Raw genomic sequence first — 25,084 nt, 5'->3', positions numbered from 1 at the left:
CCCATCATGTGAATTTACATCTGTTCTTAGACTGAACAAGCATAGTGAAATCCAAGCATAAGTATAATTATACAAAAACAGATACATATAACAAAACATCCCCTAGATCGTGCATACATACAACCTTAGGTTGGTACAAGATAAAAGCAAAAGAGAACAAAACAGATGCCCATGCTTATCTTTTTCCCAAGAGCAGCTTTGTTTACCAGACCGTACCAAATTTTTAGTTGCATGTAGGTAATCATCTCTATACAGGTATAGTAGCCTTTTTTTCACAATGGGAAATTTGCAGATGAGGGGAGAAGCTTTTTTATGATGAACACACTGAATAGCTTACAAGCAACCAACCGCATGAAGAACTTTAAACATCTTTCAGAGTGATAGCCAGGTTAGTCTGTATCAGCAAAAAGAACGAGGAGTACTTCTGGCACCTGAGAGACTAACATTTATTTGGGCATAAGCTTTTGTGGGCTAAAACCCACTTCACTGGATGCCTGCAGTGGAAAATACAGTAGGAAGATATATAATACGCACAGAGAACATGGAAAAATGGGTGTTGCCATACCAGCTGTAATGAGACTAATCAAGTAAAGTGGGCTATTATTGTGCAAATTTTTCCCTACTGTTACTCACACCTTCTTGTCAACTGTTGGAAGTGGGCCATCCTGATTATCACTACAAAAGTATTCTTTTTTCTCCTGCTGATAATATTTGTAACTTGTGTGAGGGTCTAACACAGAGGTGGGCCCATGGGAGCATCCTGCCTGGCCCCTGAGCTCCTGGCCCCTCCCCTGCTGTCCCTCCTCCCCTGCAGCTACGCTCAGGGCAGCTGGGTTGCAAGCTCCTGCAGAGCTGCATGGCAGGCTCCGGCTGGGCGGCGCGGCTGCCAGACATGCTGTTCTGAACGGTATGGTAACGGGGCTGGGTGGTAGGACAAGAGTCAGAGGTTTGGGGGTGGCCAGTTGGGGAGGGAGGGAATGGGGGGGCTGGATGGGGGTGGAGCCTTGGGGGATGGTTGAGGTGGGGGGTCCTGGGAGGGGGTGGTTAGAGGACAAGGAGCAGGGGGGGGTTGGATGGGTCGGAGGTTCTGAGGGGAGCAGTCAAGGTGTGGGAAGTGGGAGGGAGTGGATAGGGGTTGGGGGGGCAGGCTGTTTGGGGAGGCACAGCCTTCCCTACCGGGTCCTCCATACAGTTTTGCAAACCCAATGTGGCCCTTGGGCCAAAAAGCTTGCCCGCTCCTGAACTAACATCAGAGCAACATGAAATGCTGCAGGTAAACTGGTCAAAAGGGAGTGAGATGCGGTAATGGTGATAGATATAATCAAGAATGAGCTCTCCAGAGCAGATGGTTCAAATAAACATTAGATTTAACTGTGATCTGTTCTTTAAACTACTTTTTTTTTGCTCAAATATTTTAATATTTAATTTGATTTTTAAATGGTTTAAATTTAGTGTTTGGAAAAGGTTCTGGTGTGACAAGCCTGGAGAATAAGGATCCTTATTTACTCAGAACCAGATTTAGTACAAGCAGTAGCACAAGTTTCCCATGACGTCTCATGAGCTCAAGGAACTTCCTGCAGGATTGAGAGGGCACTTTGGAGCTGATGGACTAATAGTCTTTGACCTTTCTGCTCCGATATGGCTACAAGGGTGCCAGTTAATTATTGTTTTTATAGTAATGGCCAGAATGTGCTGGGAGCTGCACATAGGAAGATATGGTCACTGTCCTGAATCTAAGGGCCAAATCAAGCAATCTCTTATGAATGAGAGTTACTGCATAATAGTCACACTGACTTGCATGGAGAGTTATTGTTGTCCAGGTGTTTGCAGGATCAGGATCCAAAGGCTTGTTACCATATGTCAAGTGCGGAGACCCACTGAACAGACAAGAAAAGTGTCAAGGTATTGGTTGGTACCAATTGCACCAATACCTCACTAATGTGAACATTGAACATTTGAGGATTCATGCTGCCCAGAGTGTCCCAGAACCTCCACCCAGTGTATCTAAATAATGTGGTCCTGCTCCCTCCCTTAACCATATGTGTAACTTTATCCATTTGAATGCCCATGGATGACAGTAGAACTTGGGATGTACAAAATTACACACCTGCTAATCTGTTTTGCTGGATCAAGTCCTAAGGTCTGAGGCCAGGCCTGACTTCTCATTTACACTAGGGTTACATCATCGGAGGTGATCCCGATTTAAAGTGGTCTAAGTGAGAAGTGAATCAGGACATATGGAACAAATCTTGCTCTCAGTTACAGCAACACAAAGCCAGAGCACTTCAATAGAAATCAATGCAGTTATTCTGGATTTTCACTGTTGTAAATCAGAGCACTATTTCTATCTCAAATGGTGGCATGTTTCCTTTATTCTCTGGAGCTCTCATTTCACCAGTGCAAACCAGACTATATAAGTCTGAATTTTATTATGTAACTATCTTATTACCTGAAAATCAAAAATCCATATTTTAACATACGTTTCAGATCAGCCTTTCTTAAACACAGGCTGCTCTAAGCCCAGTCAGTCTCACTGTTAGGGGCTCTAATCACCACAGGAGGGAGATAAAGCTACACAGTTCACATGCCTTATTCCCTGCCACAGCCATCAAAGGAAAAACAGTAGGAAAGGATTACATGGTAACTTCCCTCTTTCTGCTGCTATTCCATTCTACATTCTCTAAGGGCATGTCTACACAAGCATTTTAGTTTGCAACAAGCTGGGGTGTGAATTGACCCTGCATTAGCCTGCCCCAGACTAACTGTCCAGGTGGACCTTGGTGACGTGCATCAATGCTTTGATCTAGTTCTCTTTGAACTGGGTCTAGATCAAAGACAATGTAATTCTGTTCCTGCATTGTTTAAAATATTTCAAACAAACAATACTCCTACTTTATAAAATCTAGAATGCCCTGGCTGAATAGTCGATTGCCCCTACAGTGGTGACACGCATCATGATAATCTCCACATTAAACCCACCTCTTTCAAATGCTTGAGTAAAGAGATGAGTTTTGTGCATACAGCCCCAGCTGAGATCAGGGCACAGTCATGCTAGGTGCTGTGCAAACATCTACTACCACACTATCCTTGCTCTAAAACATTTACAATGTAAATAGACAGGACAATAGAAAAATCGGACGTGGAAAGATCTAGGATGAAGTTAATTCCAGAACCCAAATCAGAAATATTACTATGAATTAATGAAATGTTGCCTCTTGTGTATGAATCTAAGGGTTTATCTACATAGGGACACTCAGGAAAATTAACCCAAATTAACTGCAGATGTGAATTTACACTAGATTAGTTAAACCACATTAAGCCCCTGTGTAGGTGCTCTTATTTAGAATTAAAGTGGATTTAGCTAAATCAAATTAAGGCCACTTTAATTCTGAATGAGCACATCCACACAGGAGTTTAATGCACTTTAACTAATCCACTTTAAAAATTAATTCAGATTAATTTTCCTAAGTGTTCCCGTGTAGACATACCTTCTGTGACCAATGGCTGTAGCTGTTGTTTAATTGCAGAGATGTACCAGTTTCAAGTGCTGCTGGTGTGTGTACAAAATCTTTTCCTTGATACTCTGAGTAAATACAACCACTAGAAGGCATGGAAATATGTGCAATCTGAGTGGTTGTGGTTGTAAAACACAATATTTATGAATGCAAAAGATATTTTCACAAGCATTCCTACTACTCTGTGATTCAGAGGTCTTGATAACTGCCAAGGGAGTTGGGGCCTGTGTTAGCAAAGGTCTGCCAAAGTGAGCTCACTAACAGCACAAAAGTGTTCGTGAGAGAGTCAAAAGAAGGCAAAGGGAACAAAGAGCATGAGGTGGGAGTAACAAGGAATGCAGGACTCATGAGAGGAAAGGAAGGGTTTCTTCTTTAACAGTTTGTTCCTTCTCCCCAGAAACTCTCAGCAGGCAGCCATTTTCTTTTCCTTGTGTGCTGTTCATGGACAATAACTCTCAAATGTCCTTGTTTTGAGATGTCATTCATTTCGCTCAAAGTTATGTAAGTGGCACACAGATTTGGAATTCCCTCACTTTTTTCCTTGTTGAAAATGATCTACATCAGAAATAAAGTATAAAGCTCACAGCATGCTATGTCCCTCATTTTAGGCCTTCGGCATATTGCATCTCTCAGTTGGGCCTTGGCAGACTGAGTTATAGGCCACGGATTATAGCAGCATTGACCAGTTTATACCTGGTTATAATTTCATTTAGAAAGATTAATGAAAAGGGGGTTTTATTGTTCACAGTTAAGCTTATTAATGAGGCAGAGATCAGATTCTGGCCTTATCATTGTCACCCTGTTACTGGGCTCTGACTGCAGATAATTAAGGATCTTCACTTCTCAAAACAATTACGAATTAATTTCTAAATCAATAATATGTCAAAGTGTGAAGTAAATGAGGTTCTCTGGAGACACTATGCACAATTTTTGGTAAGTATCCTTCTAAACATCATTCCGACAGTACGGTCAATTTGGCTGTATTTTTGGTCAGTAAAAAAAAGAAATCCAGTTGACTTACAAAGCTGACCCTTCATTCTAAATGTGTTCTTCAACAAACATTCATTTAAATATGTATTTAAAAAAATAAAGTAGAATTCACTCTCGTTATTTCACCTGTCTTGGAAGCCATTACAAAGAGAGACTGTATCAACATTATCCTAATTGATTTTATAATAGTTGGCAGACAAAGTCCAGGAGACATATATCAGAAAGGGTGTCAATATTGAGAGGCCTGTAAATAGCTGAAAATTCCCTTATGGAACAGTTTTAGAATGTAAGGGCCCTCAGTGAGCTCAGTAGAAAGACTCCTGTTGACTCAAGCAGGTGTTGAATCAGGCTCTAGCAGCATGAGATCCTCTGTATAGATTTGTTGAACCAACATGAGGAATTCTGTAGGTGAAGAATTCTATCCCTTGGTTAAACAGGTCTGTAGAAAGAGTGTCATCTGCTACATTCTCTGGGTTTTGGAGTGCAAACTTTAGGAACTCTATTTAATTTCTATGGAACCCTATTAATTGTATTCCTATTAAGCTCAACAGGACTTTTCCAAACAGGAGACAAAGGACCTGATTCTTCTCTTACTTTACAGCAGTTAAATCCATTGATTTTTGACTGAGTTTCCCCTGATTTGTACTGGTGTAAGTGTGGTCTGAATCTGTCCCATATAGCTGTTCCTTGTGCTCCAAAGCAGATACTTACCAAGGAGTCTGTGACAAGCGCTGGAGAGGGATAAATGTATCTGCTTTCCTTTTGTATGTTGCACTGTAAAAGAAAATAGAGCTGTAAAACTACCTTGGCTTCCTGTAGAGGCATGTCAGTAGCTGGCTTGCTTTCAATAAAATGGATTTGCTGGTATTCCCTTTCCCAGAAATACAGTGCATTCCAAATGCATTCTGCTACAGAATTTTGTAAGCAACTTCAAATCATAGAATATCATGGTTGGAAGGGACCTCAGGAGGTCATCTAATCAAACCCCCTGTTCAAAGCAGGACCAATCCCCAACTAAATCATCCCAGCCAGGGGTTTGTCAAGCCTGACCTTAAAAACCTATAAGGAAGGAGATTCCACCACCTCCCTAGGTAACCCATTCCAGTGCTTCACCACCCTCCTAGTGAAAAAGTTTTTTCCGAATATCCAACCTAAATCTCCCCCACTGCAACTTGAGACCATTACTACTTGTTCTGTCATCTGCTACCACTGAGAACAGTCTAGATCCATCCTCTTTGGAACCCCCTTTCAGGTAGTTGAAAGCAGCTATCAAATCCCCCCTCATTCTTCTCTTCTGCAGACTAAACAATCCCAGTTCCATCAGCCGCTCCTCATAAGTCATGTGCTCCAGCCCCCTAATCATTTTTGTTGTCCTCCACTGGACTCTTTCCAATTTTTCCACATCCTTCTTGTAGTGTGGGGCCCAAAACTGGACACACTACTCCAAATGAGGCCTCACTGATGCAGAATAGAGGGAAATGATCATGTTCCTCGATCTGCTGGCTGTGCTCCTACTTATACAGCTCAAAATGCTGTTAGCCTTCTTGGCAACAAGGGCACACTGTTGACTCATCCAGCTTCTCATTCACTGTAACCCCTAGGTCCTTTTCTGCAGAACTGCTGCCTAGCCATTCGGTCCCTAGTTGGTAGCAGTGCATGGGATTCTTCCATCCTAAGTGTAGGACTCTGCACTTGTCCTTGTTGAACCTCATCAGATTTCTTTTGGCCCAATCCTCTAATTTGTCTAGGTCCCTCTGTATCCTATCCCAACCCTCCATCATATCAACCACTCCTCCCAGTTTAGTGTCATCTGCAAACTTGCACGTCAATAGTGAAATCCACATATTTTTTCAGATAGCATACTTCATATTAGAGTGCGTCCACAGGGATGTTTTTCTACATTCTATCATAACTGCCTTTCACTATGCAATTCACCTTTGATCTATCTACTGGAAGCTCTCTACTACCTTTTCACTCAAATGCAGCAAAGTACTTAAGTATGGGCATTATTTTAAACACTTGAGTCTCTCCATTGACTTCAGTTGGATTCCTCGTGTACTTAACCTTACACAGGAGCTTAAATACCTTGTAGAATTGGGGTCTAAATTTCCATTAAAATAGCACTACCCTTATTTTGTCAGCAACCACCCATACTTATTTGAACACACTTTAGCTAATGCTTCCAGCTCCTCTCCAGAAGTCTCTTTCCCTGTCACATTCAAAATAGCCCCACTTCTATAGAAAACACAACCTAATATGAATTTACCTTACCATTATCTATAGCCTGTAACCCACCACCATTTCTTCAGCAAAGTTTTAGTAAAGGGGGTCTTCTCTTACTTTTTTATCACTTTTTCCGTCACAGCCTCCTTGATAACACTCATTCTGGCTTTTACAGGAGTAAGTCTGCTTCCCTGCAGATGGCTAATAATCAACTTTTTGCCTGTGACCAGGGCTTAAATTCAGCAGATGCTATCCAAAGTAGAGCTCCAGCAAATATTTTCAAACCAGTAGGGTGAGCCCCAGCACCTCCTCCTGGGCAGAAGTCCTGAACCCTAGCTCTGAGCTGAAGCCTCGAGTCTGGATGCATTCGACAGGGCTGAAGCCCCAACACCCGGTGTGCCCTGCAGGGCTAAAGCCCTAAGACCTTCCCACTGCGCAGCTGAAGCCTGGAGTCCCAAACTGGGAGAGCAAGGGGTACTTCAGGAAGTAGCATATGAGAATTTAAGCCCTACCAGTGACCCTATGTGATCTCAAAGTACCAATGGTTTTCTCTCTCTATCTCTTGAGCTGCTTCATGATGTTGATGTCTCCAGTACTCTCTCTTGTCTTGAATTCCACCCAAACTCCCTAACCACGGCATTTTTATCTCTGGCAGAGACTTTGCATCTTTCTTTCATTCCCTCCATTAGGAAAAGGCTGAAGGCTCTTTCCCTAGCCCTCATCTTGTCAAGCGGGGTCACCCTTAAAACCTTGCCACTACTGACCTTGATAAATGGTTACAGTTACTTCAGTAGCTGCAGATTCATCTAAAGTTCCTTATGGAATACCTAAAACATTGCAAACTGGGAGGTAAACGGTATACAATTATCTAAGGAATTATTTAGGCTCAATGGCCAGTTTATAATAATGTCCACTATATTTAGCTTTTTCTTCTAAGATGTCTCATTACTAGCATCAGCTCCAGACATCACTTATGCCAATGACAGCCAAATCTACCTTGTCCATTCATGAAATGTCCACCTTGTTACTAAACTGCATTCTTATTGGCTTCTGCAAGCTGGGCTGTACCCCACCCATCACATCATTTTGACCTTTCAACTCTTGTGTCTTGCTTTTGCATCTGCCTTACTCTGCCATACTAAGTCTCAACTTTACAACCTGTGATTGACACGCTTTTCTTTTCATATATCAAAGGGGTAGCCGTGTTAGTCTGGATCTGTAAAAGCATTCCGGGCACATCACACGATCCATTGTCTACAGCCAAGCACTGAGGTACAACCGCATCTGCTCTAACCCCTCAGACAGAGACCAACACCTACAAAATCTCCACCAAGCATTCTCAAAACTACAATACCCACACGAGGAAATAAGGAAACAGATCAACAGAGCCAGATGTGTACCCAGAAGCCTCCTATTGCAAGACAAACCCAAGAAAGAAACCAACAGGACTCCACTGGCAATCACATACAGTCCCCAGCTAAAACCTCTCCAATGCATCATCAGGGCTCTACAACCCTTTCTGAACAATGATCCCACACTTTCACAGGCCTTGGGTGGCAGGCCAGACCTCACTCACAGGCAACCTGCCAACCTGAAACATATTCTCACCAGTAACTGCACACCGCACCATAGTAACTCTAGCTCAGGAACCAATCCATGCAACAAACCTCAATGCCAACTCTGCCCACATATCTACACCAGCGACACCATCACAGGACCTAACCAGATCAGCCACAACATCACTGGTTCATTCACCTGCACGTCCACCAATGTAATATACGCCATCATATGCCAGCAATGCCCCTCTGCTATGTACAGCGGCCAAACTGGACAGTCGCTACGGAAAAGGATAAACGGACACAAATCAGATATTAGGAATGGCAATATACAAAAACCTGTAGGAGAACACTTCAACCTCCCTGGCCACACTATAGCAGACCTTAAGGTGGCCATCCTGCAGCAAAAAAACTTCAGGACCAGACTTCAAAGAGAAACTGCTGAGCTTCAGTTCATCTGCAAATTTGACGCCATCAGCTCAGGATTAAACAAAGACTGTGAATGGCTTGCCAATTACAAAACCAGTTTCTCCTCCCTTGGTTTTCACACCTCAACTGCTAGAACAGGGCCTCATCCTCCCTGACTGAACTACCTCATTATCTCTAGCTTGCCTGCATATATATACCTGCACCTGGAAATTTCCACTACGTGCATCTGACGAAGTGGGTATTCACCCACGAAAGCTCATGCTCCAAAATGTCTGTTAGTCTGTAAGGTGCCACAGGATTCTTTGCTGCTTTTTCTTTTCATATGACTCCCTTACATGAATATGTCTCCCTTACACACTTTTTGCATGCCTTTGGTCCCATCTGTCTGAACCTTCATGTTCAGATTGTAGCTTATAGATTGGCCTGGAAATTTTCATAATAGCAATGGCATACAATAGGATGAAGTACTTTTTCTCAGAAGCAATACTTACTAGAAGGAAAGCACAAAAAGCAAACCATACTTTCTGTGAATAGCTTTTAAAATGTGTAATACTATCTCTAGAAGATGCCTTGTTAGTCCACTTGTCACCACCGTATTTATGAAGCAATGTGTCATCAACCTGTGTTGCAACTACATTCAAACTGGTTTGCATTTCATTTTGGAAAGCAGCCATCTTATATTTGTTGTTTCATTTCAACAGCCAAGTTTGCACATAAGTTGGCCACAGTTTTGTCATACTGAACAGTGCATGTCTGTGTGCAGACTGGGAGGAACTGAACTATGTGAAAAGAACTGCTTGAATGAAAAGAGAAATGGGCACATTGCTTAGTTGTTAGACCTATTGGATCTGAATTTCATGTCACTCCATTGATTACAGGGAAGCTAATCCTGGTTTTCACTGATTTGAGAAGAGAATGGAAATATTCAAAAATGGCTGGTGATTTTGGGTGCCCAATTTGAGACATTTGAAAGGATCATGATTTTCAGAAACTGGAGCATCCGTTCTCTGAAAATCAGACCCTTTAAGGTGTCTCTTGGCCCTTGTTTTTCATAATTTTCCACCACTATGTATAATCTCTGATGCCTGTGGGTTTAATTAAATAAGTGTCCCACATGACAGTTCTATACTCAGGAATGGTCCATAATAATTTCATTTTGTCAAATAAGAGGTAACATCTAGATTACAAACTTACCACCCAAAGTTCACCACAGGTCTTGTTGATCCAAATTTGTGAAAGTTTCTGCTGTGTTCTGGACAGCTGTAGCAGTTGTCACAGGGGGTTACCATTGCAATGCCATTTCTGTGATCGATTTCTATCTCCATTGTAACAAACAAAATTATAACAAAGTAAGGAATTATTTCCTTAACAAAAACTGTATGAGAGCTAAATTACATTGACTTAATAGCTTTTATATATATAAAAGAATTTGTGAAGCATTACCTTGATTAAGAGATAAGCTGCAGTCTGTGATGAATGAAGGCCACAGAGTAGCCTTGAAGATATTATGTACAAGTAACACACCCATGGTTGCACAACTTCCATAATCACTATCTTTTAAAGATATGCAGCACCTCTCACAGGAAGGCAGGACATACAGTGGATTGGGAAACAGAACTCCAAGGGTTTGATTAACCACTACATTTCTCTAGTTTATATATATATGAAAAAATCTCCCACTGACTTCATTTGCTGGAATCCCTAATTGATTTTTGCTCTAAAATTGACCCAAAAAGATTGTTGGTCCCTAAAAGTTTTGCAGCATAATTTTTCTGCCATTCTCCTGATGTTCCCTTAGCAGGGATACAAGAGGCCCATCTCTAATTTAGATCAGAAGCCGGATTTATTATGAAGCATTTAAAAATAATTAATATCTTATATAAATCAGTGTTTATCCATAGGTCTAACCATGCTTTACAGAAGAGGTATGTATCATCATCCCCATTATACAGATAGGGTAACTGAGGCACAGTGTTGAAGTGACTTGGCTAAGGTCACCCAGCCAGGCAGGTGTAGAGTCAGGAACAGAACCCTGGCCTCCTGAGTCTGCGTCCAACGCTATCACCTTTGCAGTCACAGGGAACAGCAGATGTTTCCTAAGGCTGCTCAGCTTGGTCTGTATATGACCTTGGGCAAGGGTGCTGGATGAGGCAGGGGCAGTAGTGTCCCTTAGTATTTGTGAAAGGTGCTGGACTGAAAGCCCAAGAGATAAACAGTGGAAGTGCAAGCTTCTATGGTGCATTAGTGTGTCTCGATTCTACTGTGGAGAGACCACTTCCACAAGTGTGAGTATATTTCAGTTTCCTCACCACTGAATTTTGGAGAAGTTCAAAAATATGAGATTAGAATGAGAGGTGCTGCATATCTTTAAAAGATAGTGATTATGGAAGTTGTGCAACCATGGGTGTGTTACTTGTACATAATATCTTCAAGGCTACTCTGTGGCCTTCATTCATCACAGACTGCAGCTTATCTCTTAATCAAGGTAATGCTTCACAAATTCTTTCTCACAGGAAGGCAGGACATACAGTGGATTGGGAAACAGAACTCCAAGGGTTTGATTAACCACTACATTTCTCTAGTTTAATGCCAGCATAGCTTCATTGATTTCAACAGGCACCATTCAGTGGAGTTGTGCCAGCATTTAAATTCTAGTCCTGACTGTGCCACTGACTTGCTGCTGTTGTGTCATGATGGGCCACATCCTCAGCTGGGGTAAATCAACATAGCTCCACTGACTTCAGTGGATCTATGCTGTTTTCCCCTAGCCAAGGAACTGGCCCGTAAATGTGTTGTACTTCCATTGGCTGTCTAATAATGTTGCCTATATCATAGGTATATTGTGGCAGTTAATTAATGTCTATAAAGTAGTCTGGGATTCTCGGATCAATGGTGTTATACAAAGCATTACTATTCTTATAGCAAATTGTTCTGAGTTGCAGCTGGAGAGAACCTCCCTGTTATAGTGGCAGAGGGAAAAAAACAGACTGAGAATAGTGGCAGCTTAGATCTTTCCTTGTTCTTATGAGGACCAATCTTGGTGTCCATGCTCAGACAAACTGTCATTGACTTCAGTGGGAGCTCTACTTCCATAATGAATGAATAAGAAGCTCAGGAATTGTCCCATAGCTCCTCAATGTCTTCCAAGCAAAACTTATCTGTGACTATAAATGATATTTCCTGAGAAGGAGATAGAACTAAAATGCAGTTGAAACTGTATCTTTAATTTAGTTCCAGACTTTGTAATTAATCTTTTTAAGACATGGGCAGATTAGAAACAGGATGTTCAGACGTAACAACTGGTTGACTCATCAACAGCTGGGTAGGCTAAAGAACAGTCTAAAATCTGTTGTTTAGCACTATCTAGTTATGTTAGTACCCTCACTGAAAACAGATTTCAAAATGTACAATGTCTATACTGTTAAGATATGTCTTCACTACTGGCCAGATCTGCAGGCAGCAATCGATCCAGTGGGTATCGATTTATCGCATCTACTCTGGACGTGATAAATCAATCCCCGAGCTCTCTCTCGTCAACCCCTGTACTCCAGCTTGGCGAGAGGCGCAGGCAGAGTCAACAGGGGAGCAGCAGCAGTCAATTCCCTGTAGTGAAGACACCACAGTAAGTAGATCTAAATATGTTGACTTCAGCTACATTATTCAAGTAGCTGAAGTAGTGTAACTTTGATCGCTTTCCCCTGCCCCTCACCCAGTGTACACCAGGCCTTAGTTACACTACTAATCACAAATATAAGGATATTGTCACCATTTAATTATGTAAAATATACAGCATCACTAATTCCTGAACTGAAGAATTTAGTCATTTGGGTATATAACACTTCTTTGGGCTGATTATGAAACATACACATTGGCTAAAGTCAACAGTGTCTTTCTGTAAATTTTTATATGATTCACTCTTAACAAATAACAGTACATGGATTTCTAAATCTTTAGTTACCGTTGATTTTAATGAAATAGATGAAGGTGGTAAAATGCATCTATATACTGTATAAACCTATCTAAACTGGGGTGAGGGGGAGAGTTAATTCTCAAAAATGATGCAGTACATATCAGTCCAGACAATAGACTGGTGCTCTCACTCTCTTGCTCTCTGTATACATACAGTATTTTCCTGTAAGAGTCAAAAATTGAATATGAGAAAAGGAAAGGCAGAGGATATCATCATGATTTTAAGATATGGCCCAAGATTTTAAAAAACGACTAATGATTTGGGGCTCCTCCATTTGTGAGTGCCCGACCTGAAACATCTTAAAGGAGACTGAGTTTTCTTCAGAAAATGCTCTCTGCATGACCTCTGAAAATCACAACATTGGAGCAACCCAAATTACTAGTCACTTTTGAAAATTTTAGTTTGAATGTCTACAGCTTTGCACCCCAATCCACATTTAGATAGGTACATGGTCAGGTTTGCAAAGACTCGGAGTACTCACAGCCATAGCCGCTGAGCACCTCTGAAAGATTTTTAAATGTTGGTCTGCATGAACATCATATTGTATGTCCTGGGGAAACAGACATTAGCTAGACAGTCTGAAGCCTGCTGTTTCAACCATACAGTTCTTGTTTCTCAAACTGGTTACTCTTAATTTCTCTCATCATTCTAATCTTGATAATGATGCTCATCCATGTTCTTAAACATCCACTTATTGTGCCCCAACAAACCAACACAGGTTGTGTATTGAACCTGAGATTTCCAAGCCTCTAGTGCAATGCGTGAATGTTGCCCCCAAGTCTTTTAGGATGTTCTAGAGTTAGCAATTGTTTTAGAGATTGTACCATGTTTTTTCCTTCCCAAACGCATTTCTAACATCCTTTCTGATGCAAAGGTTTTGTTTCGGAGGAAGAGACCATTGAAGATGCATCGCTTCCCAGTATGATATGTGTGAAGACCAAACCTTGGATAAAAAGTCCATTCTAAGTCTGGGGCTCTCTTGTTTTCTGAAAGAAATGTGAAACACATAAGGAATAGAGGTAAGTTCACACTTTAAAGGTCCACCTTAAACATTGCTTATTTATTGAACAATTTTGTTAGATATTCCCTTTAATAATAACAACAACATGCACAGTTACACTTGCTAGTTCACACTGATTGCTCTGCCTGTATGTCTTTGTCTATTCTGGGTATTTAGAGTGTAAACTCCTCGGGGCAGGGCTCTCTACTATTCTGTCTTTATACAGTGCCTCGCACAATGGGGCCATGATCTTGGTTTGTCCCTAGGCATTGCTGTAATAGATCAATAATAATAGTTATGATAAAATATTAAAGGATATCAACACATATAATATCTAAGGTTACAAACAAAATAATGACTGTCTAAGCTTAAGAAGAAATTTCCCAATATGCATCTTATTGCACAATTGTGCATTACTGAGCTTTTAAATCTTCCTTTGGAACATCTGCTACTGGCCACTGTCAGACATTGGATTAGATGGACCACAGAATGGGCCAGATTTAGAGGCAGGCAACCCAGGTGACTGCCTAGGGTGCAAGACTTGGGGGGTGCCATGCTTGGGGTGCTGTTTTTGTTGTTAGCGACAAAAAGGGAAAAAGAATGTCTGAAGTAAAATATTTCAGATACTCCATATGTGGATTCATTTTCCACTAATCTCTTAGAATGTTCTGGCCTTTTGTAGAATCTCGTGGAACCTTCCAGACTTTCTGAGAATCACATATTCCTCAAACATCCTAGAATGCTGTCAGCCATGCCCTTGCAAATATATAAGGGGCGGGGCATTGCCAGTCAGTCAGTGAGATAAAAGAATGAACTGAAGTGAAGTGAGAGCCCAACTACGATATTGAGATACTTGTTTTATTCTGTAATTGTGAAAGTGTACATGTGTTTTAAGACTTGAAGAGTGTAAGTAGCAACTAATAATTGACATATTTAATGAGATGCCAGAGATATCTATCGAACTCCTATCTATGCAACAATATAAAAGAAATACTGTTTCCTAAATTCTGCTGATATTGATCATACAATTTTGAATGTGATGTGCAAAATCAAGGAGATGAAATTTCCAATAAATGAGTGACACTTTTCAAAGTCACATTGCAAAAGAATGGTGGGAAATTGCATTGACTAGTTTACTAGAAATCAACTGACAAAGTGTTCTGTTTTTGTTGCAAAATATTTAACAATAATGCCAAATTGTTGCTTGCTCTTTCCAGGTACAATTACTGGCATTACTTGGCTGATGCCCTCAAGCAACGTGAAAAGTCACCTGACCACTTTATGGCCTCCAAATGGATGGAGGTCAAGTCCAGGCTCAAGCTGAATAAATGCATAGATGCACTTGAGGAATGTGCTCAAGTGTCTGATCTCAACTACGCCCTTCCTTGCAAAGAATAATTTGGCTTTCCGGGGTTTGGCCGATAAGTTGTTCACTGAACATAACCATAATTTCCTTGATTTGGTAGAGCTCCTTGAGAAATACAATGATGTCATGCATGATTACATACCTCAAGTAGTTTGTAAAGAAGCTATGGACAATTACTGCAGCAAAACAATTCAAAACAAATTGATTGACCTGACGGCAAGGAAGATGCTTGATAACACATTGATGTGGCTTGGCAAAGTTAAGTACTAGGCTGTAATAATGGACTGCACTCCTGTCATAAACAGATAGCTAAGGGTTAACGTCTCTTTCACCTGGAAAAAAGTAATCTGAAACACCTGACCAGAGGACCAATCAGGAAACAAGACTTTTCAGGTCTGGGTGGAGGGAAGGTTGTGTCTAAGTTCTTTGTCTTGTGCCTATCTCCCTCTCGGCTATGGGAAGGATTTCTCTATTTCCTGCTTTCTAATCTTCTGTTTCCAAGTTGTGAATACAGAGATCATAATACAATAGGGGTTATTGTTTTTTTCTTTTGTATTTACATGGTATAGTTGCTGGAGTGTTTTAAATTGTATTCTTTTTGAATAAGGCTGTTTATTCATATTTCTTTTAAGCAATTGACCCTGTATTTGTCACCTTGATACAGAGAGACCATTTTTATGTATTTTTCTTTCTTTTTACATAAAGCTTTCTTTTTAAGACCTGTTGGAGTTTTTCTTTAGTGGGGAACTCCAGGGAATTGAGTCTGTGCTCACCAGGGAATTGGTGGGAGGAAGAAGTCAGGGGGAAATCTGTGTGTGTTAGATTTACTAGCCTGACTTTGCATTCACTCTGGGTGAGGGGGGAAGAGAGATTAGCTCTCAGTACTTCTGTTTTCCAAGGCTGGAAACGGGGAGGGTGGAATCCCTCTGTTTAGATTCACGGAGTTTGCTTCTGTGTATCTCTCCAGGAACACCTGGAGGGGGGAAGGGAAAAGGTTTATTTCCCTTTGTTGTGAGACTCAAGGGATTTGGGTCTTGGGGTCCCCAGGGAAGGTTTTTGGGGGGACCAGAGTGCCCCAAAACACTCTAATTTTTTGGGTGGTGGCAGCTTTACCAGGTCCAAGCTGGTAACTAAGCTTGGAGGTTTTCATGCTAACCCTCATATTTTGGACGCTAAGGTCCAAATCTGGGACTAGGTTATGATAACTCCTGAAATTAGTCACAGTGAAAAGATGTCATTTACAGTAAGATTTGTTGATGACAAGGATGGCTGTAAAGTAAAGGAACATTTTATCTGTTTCTGGTCTGTGGTGACACTACTGGATAAGGCCTAACAGAACTCATTTTGAATGAGAATAAAATAAAGCTTCAAGACTGCTGCGGTCAAGGCTACAACAATGGCACGAACATGAAGGGAAGAAACAGTGGCGTCCAGGCAAGGATCCTTGCTCTGAATCCAAGAGCTTTCTTTGTGCCTTGTGATTGCATCTGACATCAATCAGGTTGAGGGAATGGCAATGTCATCATCTTTAGATTCAGGATCTCCCTTTGGAGGGCTGCAAAGGATATAGGTCCTGTTTTCAGCATCAATATCAGGTGGAAGATCATCATGGACAATGTTACAAATTTGACCATAAAGCCACTAAGTGACTTTTGCTGGGAGAGCCACATTGACAGTATAAGGCCAGCGAGGTACCAAGTGACTAACGTTTACAACACCATGATGGAACTAGTGAAGTCAAGTAAAGCCACGGCTGGAATCTGATACTAAGCACAAAGCCTTGCAACCAGATCACTGACTTCAAATTTATGGTCTCAGTTGTGGTTTGGCATGTTATCCTGTTCCAAGTAAATGTTGTAAGCAAGGCATTACACACTCAGTCAATGGACATTGTGACCACTACTACTTGGATGAGAAGCTGCTTTGATTTCACTGTGGTCTACAGAGACAACAGATTTGAAGATGCCATCACTGCTGCCGAAGAAATGATGGTAAACTTAGGAGTTGAGCCTGTCTTCAAGGAAAGTGGTATTCATTGGAAGAAGAGACAATTTGGTTACGAGGGCAGAGAGGAGGTGATCGGAAGCTTGTAAGGAAAATTCAAGGGGGAGTTTTTTACTTGCTCATTGACACTGCTCAAGTGTCCATTTTGCCACACAAGAAGTACTCTCCACTCCAAGATCTCCAATTCATTCATAATGCAGAGCTGAAGGACACTTTTTCCTAATGTGTGTGTAGCTTTGAGGATTCTGATCACGCTGCAAGTCACAGTCATGAGTTGTGAGTGAAGCTTTTCAAAGCTCACAGGCTTATTAAAATATATCTTGAATTGACACTGACCGATGAGAGACCGACATCACTTGCGATTTTATCGTTTGAAAATGCCATTGGCCAGTCTTTGCATCTCTCTGATACTGTACTTCGGTTCACGAGGGCAAAGGCAAGAAAAGTGACCTTTTGAACTAAAGGACAAGGGTTAACATTCTAAGGCTGTACCTACTTTAATGCTATTTAATATTGGTCCACCCAATGTTGGTGCACAGTTCAATTTCTTGCTCTTAGTGCATTTCAGATATTCTTAAAATTTTAAAGTTTCTATAAGCCTAGAGGAAATGAATTTTTTTATTTGCTCATATATGGCAAAAATAAATACAGATTTACAGACCCTAGTGTGCAAATTTATCATTTCATATGACAAGGATAAATCATTCATGCAAATCGTGCATTAGTAATGAAATGGGCTACCAGTGCAATAAAAAAATTAAGGTATTCAAAAGTTTAACAAATGGAGGAGTGGGGTGCGGGGGCTGAAGACATTCCTTACTTGGGGTGCCATTTGGTTTAGGGCCAGTCCTGACCACAGATCTGATCTCATACAGCAGTTACCATGTTTCCATGTAAATTATGCAGCGCTGGTGTCCCAACCCAATTTCAGAGAATGGACGGTTAAGATTAAGGGGGATCTGGATAAATATGAATTGACTTTATATTTTAGCCTCTTAAAGTTAGCTTCATAAGCTATTATAACAACTTACCAAATATTAAATGGCCTAAGCAGTCATTCCCATCTGACTTTCAGCTCTGCCACTGCTCAGACTAGAAGAGTAAACAAACTAATCTCATAATCCTATGCTGAATCTTGCTTCCCTCTCCTGTGTCTTGAAATGTCTCTGACTTTCTTCAAACTCCTCAAAGCTCCCTCCTTTCAGTTAGCTTTCAGGCACTTTCGTGCTATTCAGTAGCAAAAAACTACATTAACATAGAGTTAAGGTTGCTTTGTCTTATGTTGTATGAGCAAAATTGAAACATCTGAAACAGGAAATTCACAGTAAAAGTTGTCCATGCAACCTTAACTCTGCCCTCTTTCAGCAATGGTCCATATGTCCCATTAACACACATACCTTTACCCTACCTACCTCATGATTGCTGAAAGGTACAAGCTCTTCACTTCCTTTACAACCCAGTCACTCTCACCCAGAGAATTCCATCTAATGCTATTAAAGGAGAAAGAGGAAAAAAGGTCCCGCCCACTCCCACCTGATATAACAAAAATTTTAGTTAGACCAGCTGCTGTCTATTCTGCTGTGTTCACAGTAAACTTCCCCATAAAATAAAAACATGTTCTATTAAAACAGACACTCCCAGTGAGCTAAGGACCCCCATATCCTGGCTATATGAGTGGGGCAGGGAAGGGACTCGGACACCCCTAGAAATGTAAGAGCTCCCCAGATATGGGCACACAAAGGAGGGGAGCATGTGAGGCTGTTACCCCTACCTCATTCTACCCCAGTCCCCTGCCACACATCCCCATGCCTCCCTTCCCAGTGTCCCAAACCTCCACTACCCTTAGCACTCTCACCTGAGCCCCCAACCTCTCTCCTTACCCCTAACATCCATCCCCATTGATCCCCCTCCCTATAAGACCCCCTCCCTTGCAACAGCCCCAAACCCTCTCCCCCTATTCTCTCACTCCTTCACCTGCTAATACTCTTCTCTTCCCAGGAAGCATTCAGATGTCTAACATTTTCCCCAAATGCTTTGATTACATTCCCCCCAATATACAATTGCCAACTCTGATTCACAAATTGTAGGAACCTCCAGCCACACAGACTAAGTCTTTTTTTGGTTTTAGGTGGGAGCTTGTCATTAACTTATCCTTAGTTTTGTTAATTGATGGGTGAACACACAGCCATCCATCTCAATGAGGTCTGTGATGCCTCCAATCATTAGTACTTCTCATCTTAACAATACAAGGCAGCAGAAGGAAACCAGCTGCTGTTTGGCTAGGTGTATAACCCAAATTTGGGTCACTAATGTTCCCCCATACCCCTATGAGGCAATCCAGATTTCAAAGCAAGGCAAGCATCTCTAGCTCTGAGCAAAAATAAAACACAAACACCTTAGAGACTTTTTGAAAAATAACTATATTTTTTTACCCCAAATTTGGGTTACTAACCCTACTCTGCGCCCTCCTAAGGCTCATCAATTTTCAAAAGAGTCCAGTTAATGTGTCAATTTTAGGGGACTTTGAATTGTCAACCTGATTGCCTTCCATGATGAGATAACTTGCTCTGTGGGTATGGGGAAAGCAGTGAACGTGATGTATCTTCACTTTAGCAAAGCTTTTGACATGTTTTCTACCGTGTTCGTGCCAGCAAGTTAAAAAGAATGGATTGGATGAATGGACTATAAGGGGTGGATAAACAGCTGGCTAGATCATAGGACTCAATGGGTAGTGATCAATGTCTCTATGTCTAGTTGGTAGCTGGTATCAAGCGGAGTGCCCCAGGGGTCTGTCCTGCGGCCAGTTTTGTTTAACATCTTCATTAATTATCTGGATGATTGGATGAATTGCACCTCAGCAAGTTCGCAGATGACACTGAGCTGGGAGGAAAGGTAGATACGCTGGAGGGTAGGGATAGGGTCCAGAGTGACCTACACAAATTGGAGGATTGGGCCAAAAGAAATCTGATGAGGTTCATCAAGGACAAGTGCAGAGTCCTGCACTTAGGATGGAAGAATCCCATCCACTGCTACAGGCTGAGGACCAACTGACTAAGCGGCAGTTCTGCAGAAAAGGACCTGGGGCGTACAGTGTATGAGAAGCTGGATATGAGTAAACAGTGTGCCCTTTTTGCCAAGAAGGCTAACAGCTTATTGGGCTATATTAGTGGGAGCACTACCAGCAGATTGTGTGAATTGATTATTCCCCTTTATTCGATACTGGTGAGGCCACATCTGGAGTATTGTGTCCAGTTTTGGGCCCCCACTACAGAAAGGATGTGGACAAACTGGAGAGAGTCCAGCAGAGGGCAACAAAAATGATTAGAGGGCTGGGGCACATGACTTATGAGGAGAGGGTGAAGGAACTGGACTTATTTAGTCTGCGGAAGAGAAGAGTGAGGTGGGATTTGATAGCAGCCTTCAACTAGCTGAAGGGGAGGTTTCAAAGAAGATGGAGCTAGGCTATTCTCAGTGGAGGCAGATGACAGAACAAGGAGCAATGGTCTCAAGTTTCAGTGGGGGAAGTCTAGGTTAGATAGCTTTTCCTAATATATCACTAGGAGGGTGGTGAAGCACTGGAATGGGTTACCTAGGGAGGTGGTGGAATCTCCACCCTTAGAGGTTTTTAAGCTCAGGTTTGAAAAAGCCCTGGCTGGGATGATTTAGTTGGGAATGATCTTGCTTTGAGCAGGGGGTTGGACTAGATGACCTTCTGAGGTCTTTCCAACCGTGATATTCTATGATTCTATGAACCTTTAAACAGAAGCTGTGACACAACCTTAAGTATAATAGCACTCCTGCATCACTATAATTTGCACACTCTCTTGCATTTGATTATACTAACCAAAACTAAACAAACTCCTATCCTGAAATATGTAATTTACAAACAAGATTATCACAGAAACTAAATGAATCACTGGACCTTGCTACAAGGATGCTCAATTCCTGTACCTTATTCTACTGCTGTCTCCTTAACTTCCTATTCCTCATTTTGACCTGCTAGATGTCTATATTTAGCCATCCAGCTTTTGGCCTCAACTTCCTGGATGCAGGGACTTTGAATGGGATTTTCAAATGAGCCTATGTGATTTAGGAGCTTTGCCTTTTTCCTAAGTCTCTTAAGTGCTTCTGAAAATCCTACCTTGTGTTTTCTTGCTTGTCTGTACAATCAATAATAATTCATCGTAACTGGCAAGGGAAGAACCAGAATTTGTGTTTCATATGGTGCAAATGTGGGAGGCAGTAGAAGCACTCAAAGGAGAGAGCGACGTGATTGAAGCAATGAGCTAGGAAGATGACGATTTGCTAAGTGGTACAAGGTTGCAGTACTTATGCCCAAAAGATGAGATTGCAGTAGTCAAGACATGAGATAATGAGCGTGTGGGCAGTGCTTTGGCAGGTTAGGTAGAGAGAAAAGCCGAATCATTTAAGGAAAATGTGACATGATTTGGATATAGCCTGAAATCTAGAGAGAGCAATGCCACACATGAAAACCAGGTTACAGGTCTGAGTGACTGCGAAGATGGTGGTACTGTCAGGGACAAAGAGACAAGGAGTTTGGAAGGGAGATGAGTTCATTTTTGACTATGTTCAGACTAGTAAAACTGGTGTGAGATCATCAGTAGGCTCTGTCTGTGTGTGAAACAACATCTGAATGGAGCCGAGATACATTTTGTGCTGCAAGTAAATTATCTTTTCCTGTTATTCTTCACAATTTACTCAAGTGTGGGAGATAGTTGAAATCTGATCTTACCAGGAGGTGTAATAAACTGGTGAATTTCAGTTGCTGATTTAATTTCAGGTAGTGGAACATCAGCACCTTGAGAGGAAGGTGACAAGGGAAGTGTGGACTTCAGGTCAAGGTCATGGCTAATCAAAAATAAAAGAGATGAGTGATCAGATATTTCCTAGTAATCACTGAGCTAGAGCAATTATGATTAAGATCTGGTAATATTGCACATACTCAGAACAAGAAGGCGCATTAGAGTGGGTAGAAGGTCGGCTGAGACTGTCTTGACTTGCACTGTCATGAGATGTGTGTCGATGTTCATTAAGTCCGTTGAATTTTGCTGCACGGCTGCTGAGTTCAGGAAGTTGGGCAGGCTTGTTGACTTGAGACCCTGTAATATGTATCTGATCTCTAACAACTAGTTTAAGAGAGGCTGCAACAGTTCCAAAACTCACTTCCTGCTTGGCAGTAGAGTTTGCGTAGTACAATAGGCCTGATGTTCCTCTGATTTGTCAGTGGGTTACAGCAGAGTAAAACTACAGTAAATGAGAGGAGAATCAGACACACTGACATTAAGTTTTTCCTAATAGTTAATCTATTGTTTTCTAGCTGACCCTGAAAGCTTTTGCTGTTCACATACATCAAAATATTTTCTACCACCCCAAGAATATATCTGTAGCCTTGAGTATTTTGTTTCATCAAGATTTCATCCTCTAAAGTTCTCCTTAACAAGACCTGTAATTGCAACTAGAATCAGGGCCACCCAGAGGATTCAGGGGTTCTGGGGCAAAGCAGGGGAGCGGACATAAAAAAAAGGTGCCACTTGTTGTGGCACCTGTACTCACCAGGTGGCACACCAAGTCTTCAGTGGCAACGGCTCCTTCACTCACTCTGCATCTTCGGCAGCACTGAAGGACCCGCCGCTGAAGTGCCACAAAAGACCCAGAGCGAGAGAAGGGCCTGCCGCCGATGTGCCACCGAAGACCCAGACCGCCACCGGGTGAGTAGCCAGGGAAGGGATTCTAGACCAGGGCTCGTGGGCGACCCTGACTAGAATTATAGCCCTTAGACAAATGCTAGGTCTGGTTTCTAAAAGGTTTATCCTGTGTGCTTTCCTGGATTGAAGAAATCCCGAGTTTACCCAAAGCAGGGGAATCAAATCCCATTTCTGATGTTGCAACATTCTGCCACCAACCTAGTGGCAAAGTAAGAGAATGCCCCCAAGTGGAAATACACCTTTTCTGGGATCCAAAACTTTATTTTCACAGTCGTCTTTTGCAGACCCCTTAGACGTAGTCCGCAGACCATTAAACCACTGGTTTAGTAAAGGAGACCCTCGGTTCAGAACCCATCAGTTCTTCCACTCTCTTAAATTGGGAGCTGCTCAGAGCAAGGACCATGTGTGCTTTGTACAGTGTACAGCACAATGGGGTGTAGATCCTGAATGGGACCTTTGGATGCTACCACCAATAACAATAATAAATAAAATAATAATCCTAGGGCTACCCCACTGTGATGTGATTTTTGCCCCACAGGACGAATTCAAATACCCCTTTTGCCCTACTCCCCTAAACCTTACCATCCTCATCACCTTGTGACACAGATCTTCCCTCTGGTTTCTCCATACTACCTCCCTCGCTTGTGGTGAGCTCCGCTCTATTCCCAGAGGGTGTGGTGCTCCCGCCACATCTCTGTGACACCCAGGTCACACTGGCGTCTTTGGCTTTCCAGAGACCAATGTGCAGGAGGAATAGGGGCGGAGACTCAGTGCTAATTATGCCAGCTGGAACAGCGTATTGTGTTGTCTTTTGGGTGTCCAGGAAACGGGAGATACCAAACTCTCCTAAATATGGGGGTGATCTCATGAGTCTTCTCCCCCATGCCTACCCCACACACCAGTTTATTGTGGAATCTCACAGGAGTGGTGGATTTGCAGGCTCAGAGACAGAGCCTGTTCACATTGCCTACCACCTTACCCCCAGAAAGAGGCTGGGGCCCACATAGTGTGCTAGGTGCCATGCAGTGTCATGAGTTTATGAATGAATGGCTTAACCCTACTGTCTAATCCTCCCCTTCCCTGGCTAAGCAATGTCCCTGCTTGAGCCTTCGCCAATGGACAAGGAAGGACGGGGCTGATACTGAGACAGTGGGGGCAAAGGTTACAAAGGGATCTGAGGGGTAAGAAATTGAGGTGTCTGTGCTTGGTGTGAGGAGTTGGGAAGTTCTGAGGGGAGTAGCCAATCAGAGCAGAAGGATTTGTAATATCCAATCAGAGCAGAGGGGTGAAAGGATAGAGATCACATTTCAATTTACTATTAAAAGGATCGTGCAAGCAGGGCCGGTTGTTAAATCAAGGCACTTAGAGTCAGAAGGGAGGAAGATAAATTATTAGCGTGTCTTCATAGTGTGACTCTTACAAAGCAAAGGCTTGGCCATAATGGCAAACCTTGTACCAAGGTGGAAGCTATCTGAGTTGGAATCTGGCAGAGCGACTGGGACAGAATTAGTTACTGTTTGAAAGATAGGACACATTATAAAGAGTTGGGAATGTTTACTACCATGAGAAGGCCAGGCTGGGACAAATGAGTACTCTGTATGCAACATATACACTGTATTTCTATTTCCAGTCCATTTTTACTGTCTTTCCCTCTCAGTTCCTTTTTTCACAAGATTTGTTTTCCTCACCGGCTCCTCCCTGCTTCTTTGCTCAAAGTATTCCCTAAGTGGAATATGAAGCTATAATGTTAGAGTTTGAGTTGAATCCTGGAACCCGGAACATTCATATAAGTTTCAAATTTAGCAAACACATTTGCCCATCTCTAAGTATTGAATGATACACAGGCATAGTGCAAATGTAATCCATGTGCCTAATAGGGAGATATCTCTTTAAGAGCCCCCACTTGTAGTGCTGGCAGACTCTGGTCGTTGGCAGGTGGATGAAACCTGGGACCTCTGGAGCTTAGTGCCTGCACCTCTATCGTATGAGCTAAAAGCCAACTCGCTATTAGCTAACACTGTAGACCAGACTCATTTAATTCTCTCTTTAAGTGGTCTCAGTGCCACTAGATGGGACAGAACAGTGGCTGGTTACACAGACATAGATAAATGTCTAGCACTTAGGCTGTGTCTACAGGCTTCCACCAGCATAGCCATGTCAGTCGGGGCTGTGAAGACGAGTGCCAGCAGAAGTCTGTAACATAGATGCAGCTATACTGGCAACGCTGTTACCGATATAACTTGTTTCTCTCATAGAGTGGTTTCACTGTAGAAAACACAGCTTGGCCTGTCTAGTTGCATTCACA

General features: G+C 42.1%; 1 protein-coding gene across 1 annotated transcript in view; it reads right to left on the bottom strand.

The window, feature by feature from the left end:
- SPATS1 (spermatogenesis associated serine rich 1) overlaps positions 1 to 23,647 on the bottom strand; it is a 28,332-nt gene extending 4,685 nt beyond the window's left edge. The window contains exons 1-6 of the mRNA XM_050951655.1: positions 23,362 to 23,647; positions 22,017 to 22,173; positions 21,807 to 21,922; positions 13,508 to 13,669; positions 9,908 to 10,028; positions 5,217 to 5,279 (exon numbers count right to left, since the gene is read on the bottom strand). Coding sequence (XP_050807612.1) covers positions 5,217 to 5,279; positions 9,908 to 10,028; positions 13,508 to 13,669; positions 21,807 to 21,922; positions 22,017 to 22,173; positions 23,362 to 23,647 — 905 coding nt within the window. The remainder of the gene's footprint in view (positions 1 to 5,216; positions 5,280 to 9,907; positions 10,029 to 13,507; positions 13,670 to 21,806; positions 21,923 to 22,016; positions 22,174 to 23,361) is intronic.
- Positions 23,648 to 25,084: the final 1,437 nt, after the last annotated feature.

This window comes from Gopherus flavomarginatus, chromosome 4, assembly GCF_025201925.1.
Source record: "Gopherus flavomarginatus isolate rGopFla2 chromosome 4, rGopFla2.mat.asm, whole genome shotgun sequence".
Classification (NCBI taxonomy): domain Eukaryota; kingdom Metazoa; phylum Chordata; order Testudines; family Testudinidae; genus Gopherus; species Gopherus flavomarginatus.
Note: the sequence above shows the minus strand (reverse complement) of the source record. Positions and strands in the feature narration are given on the sequence as shown.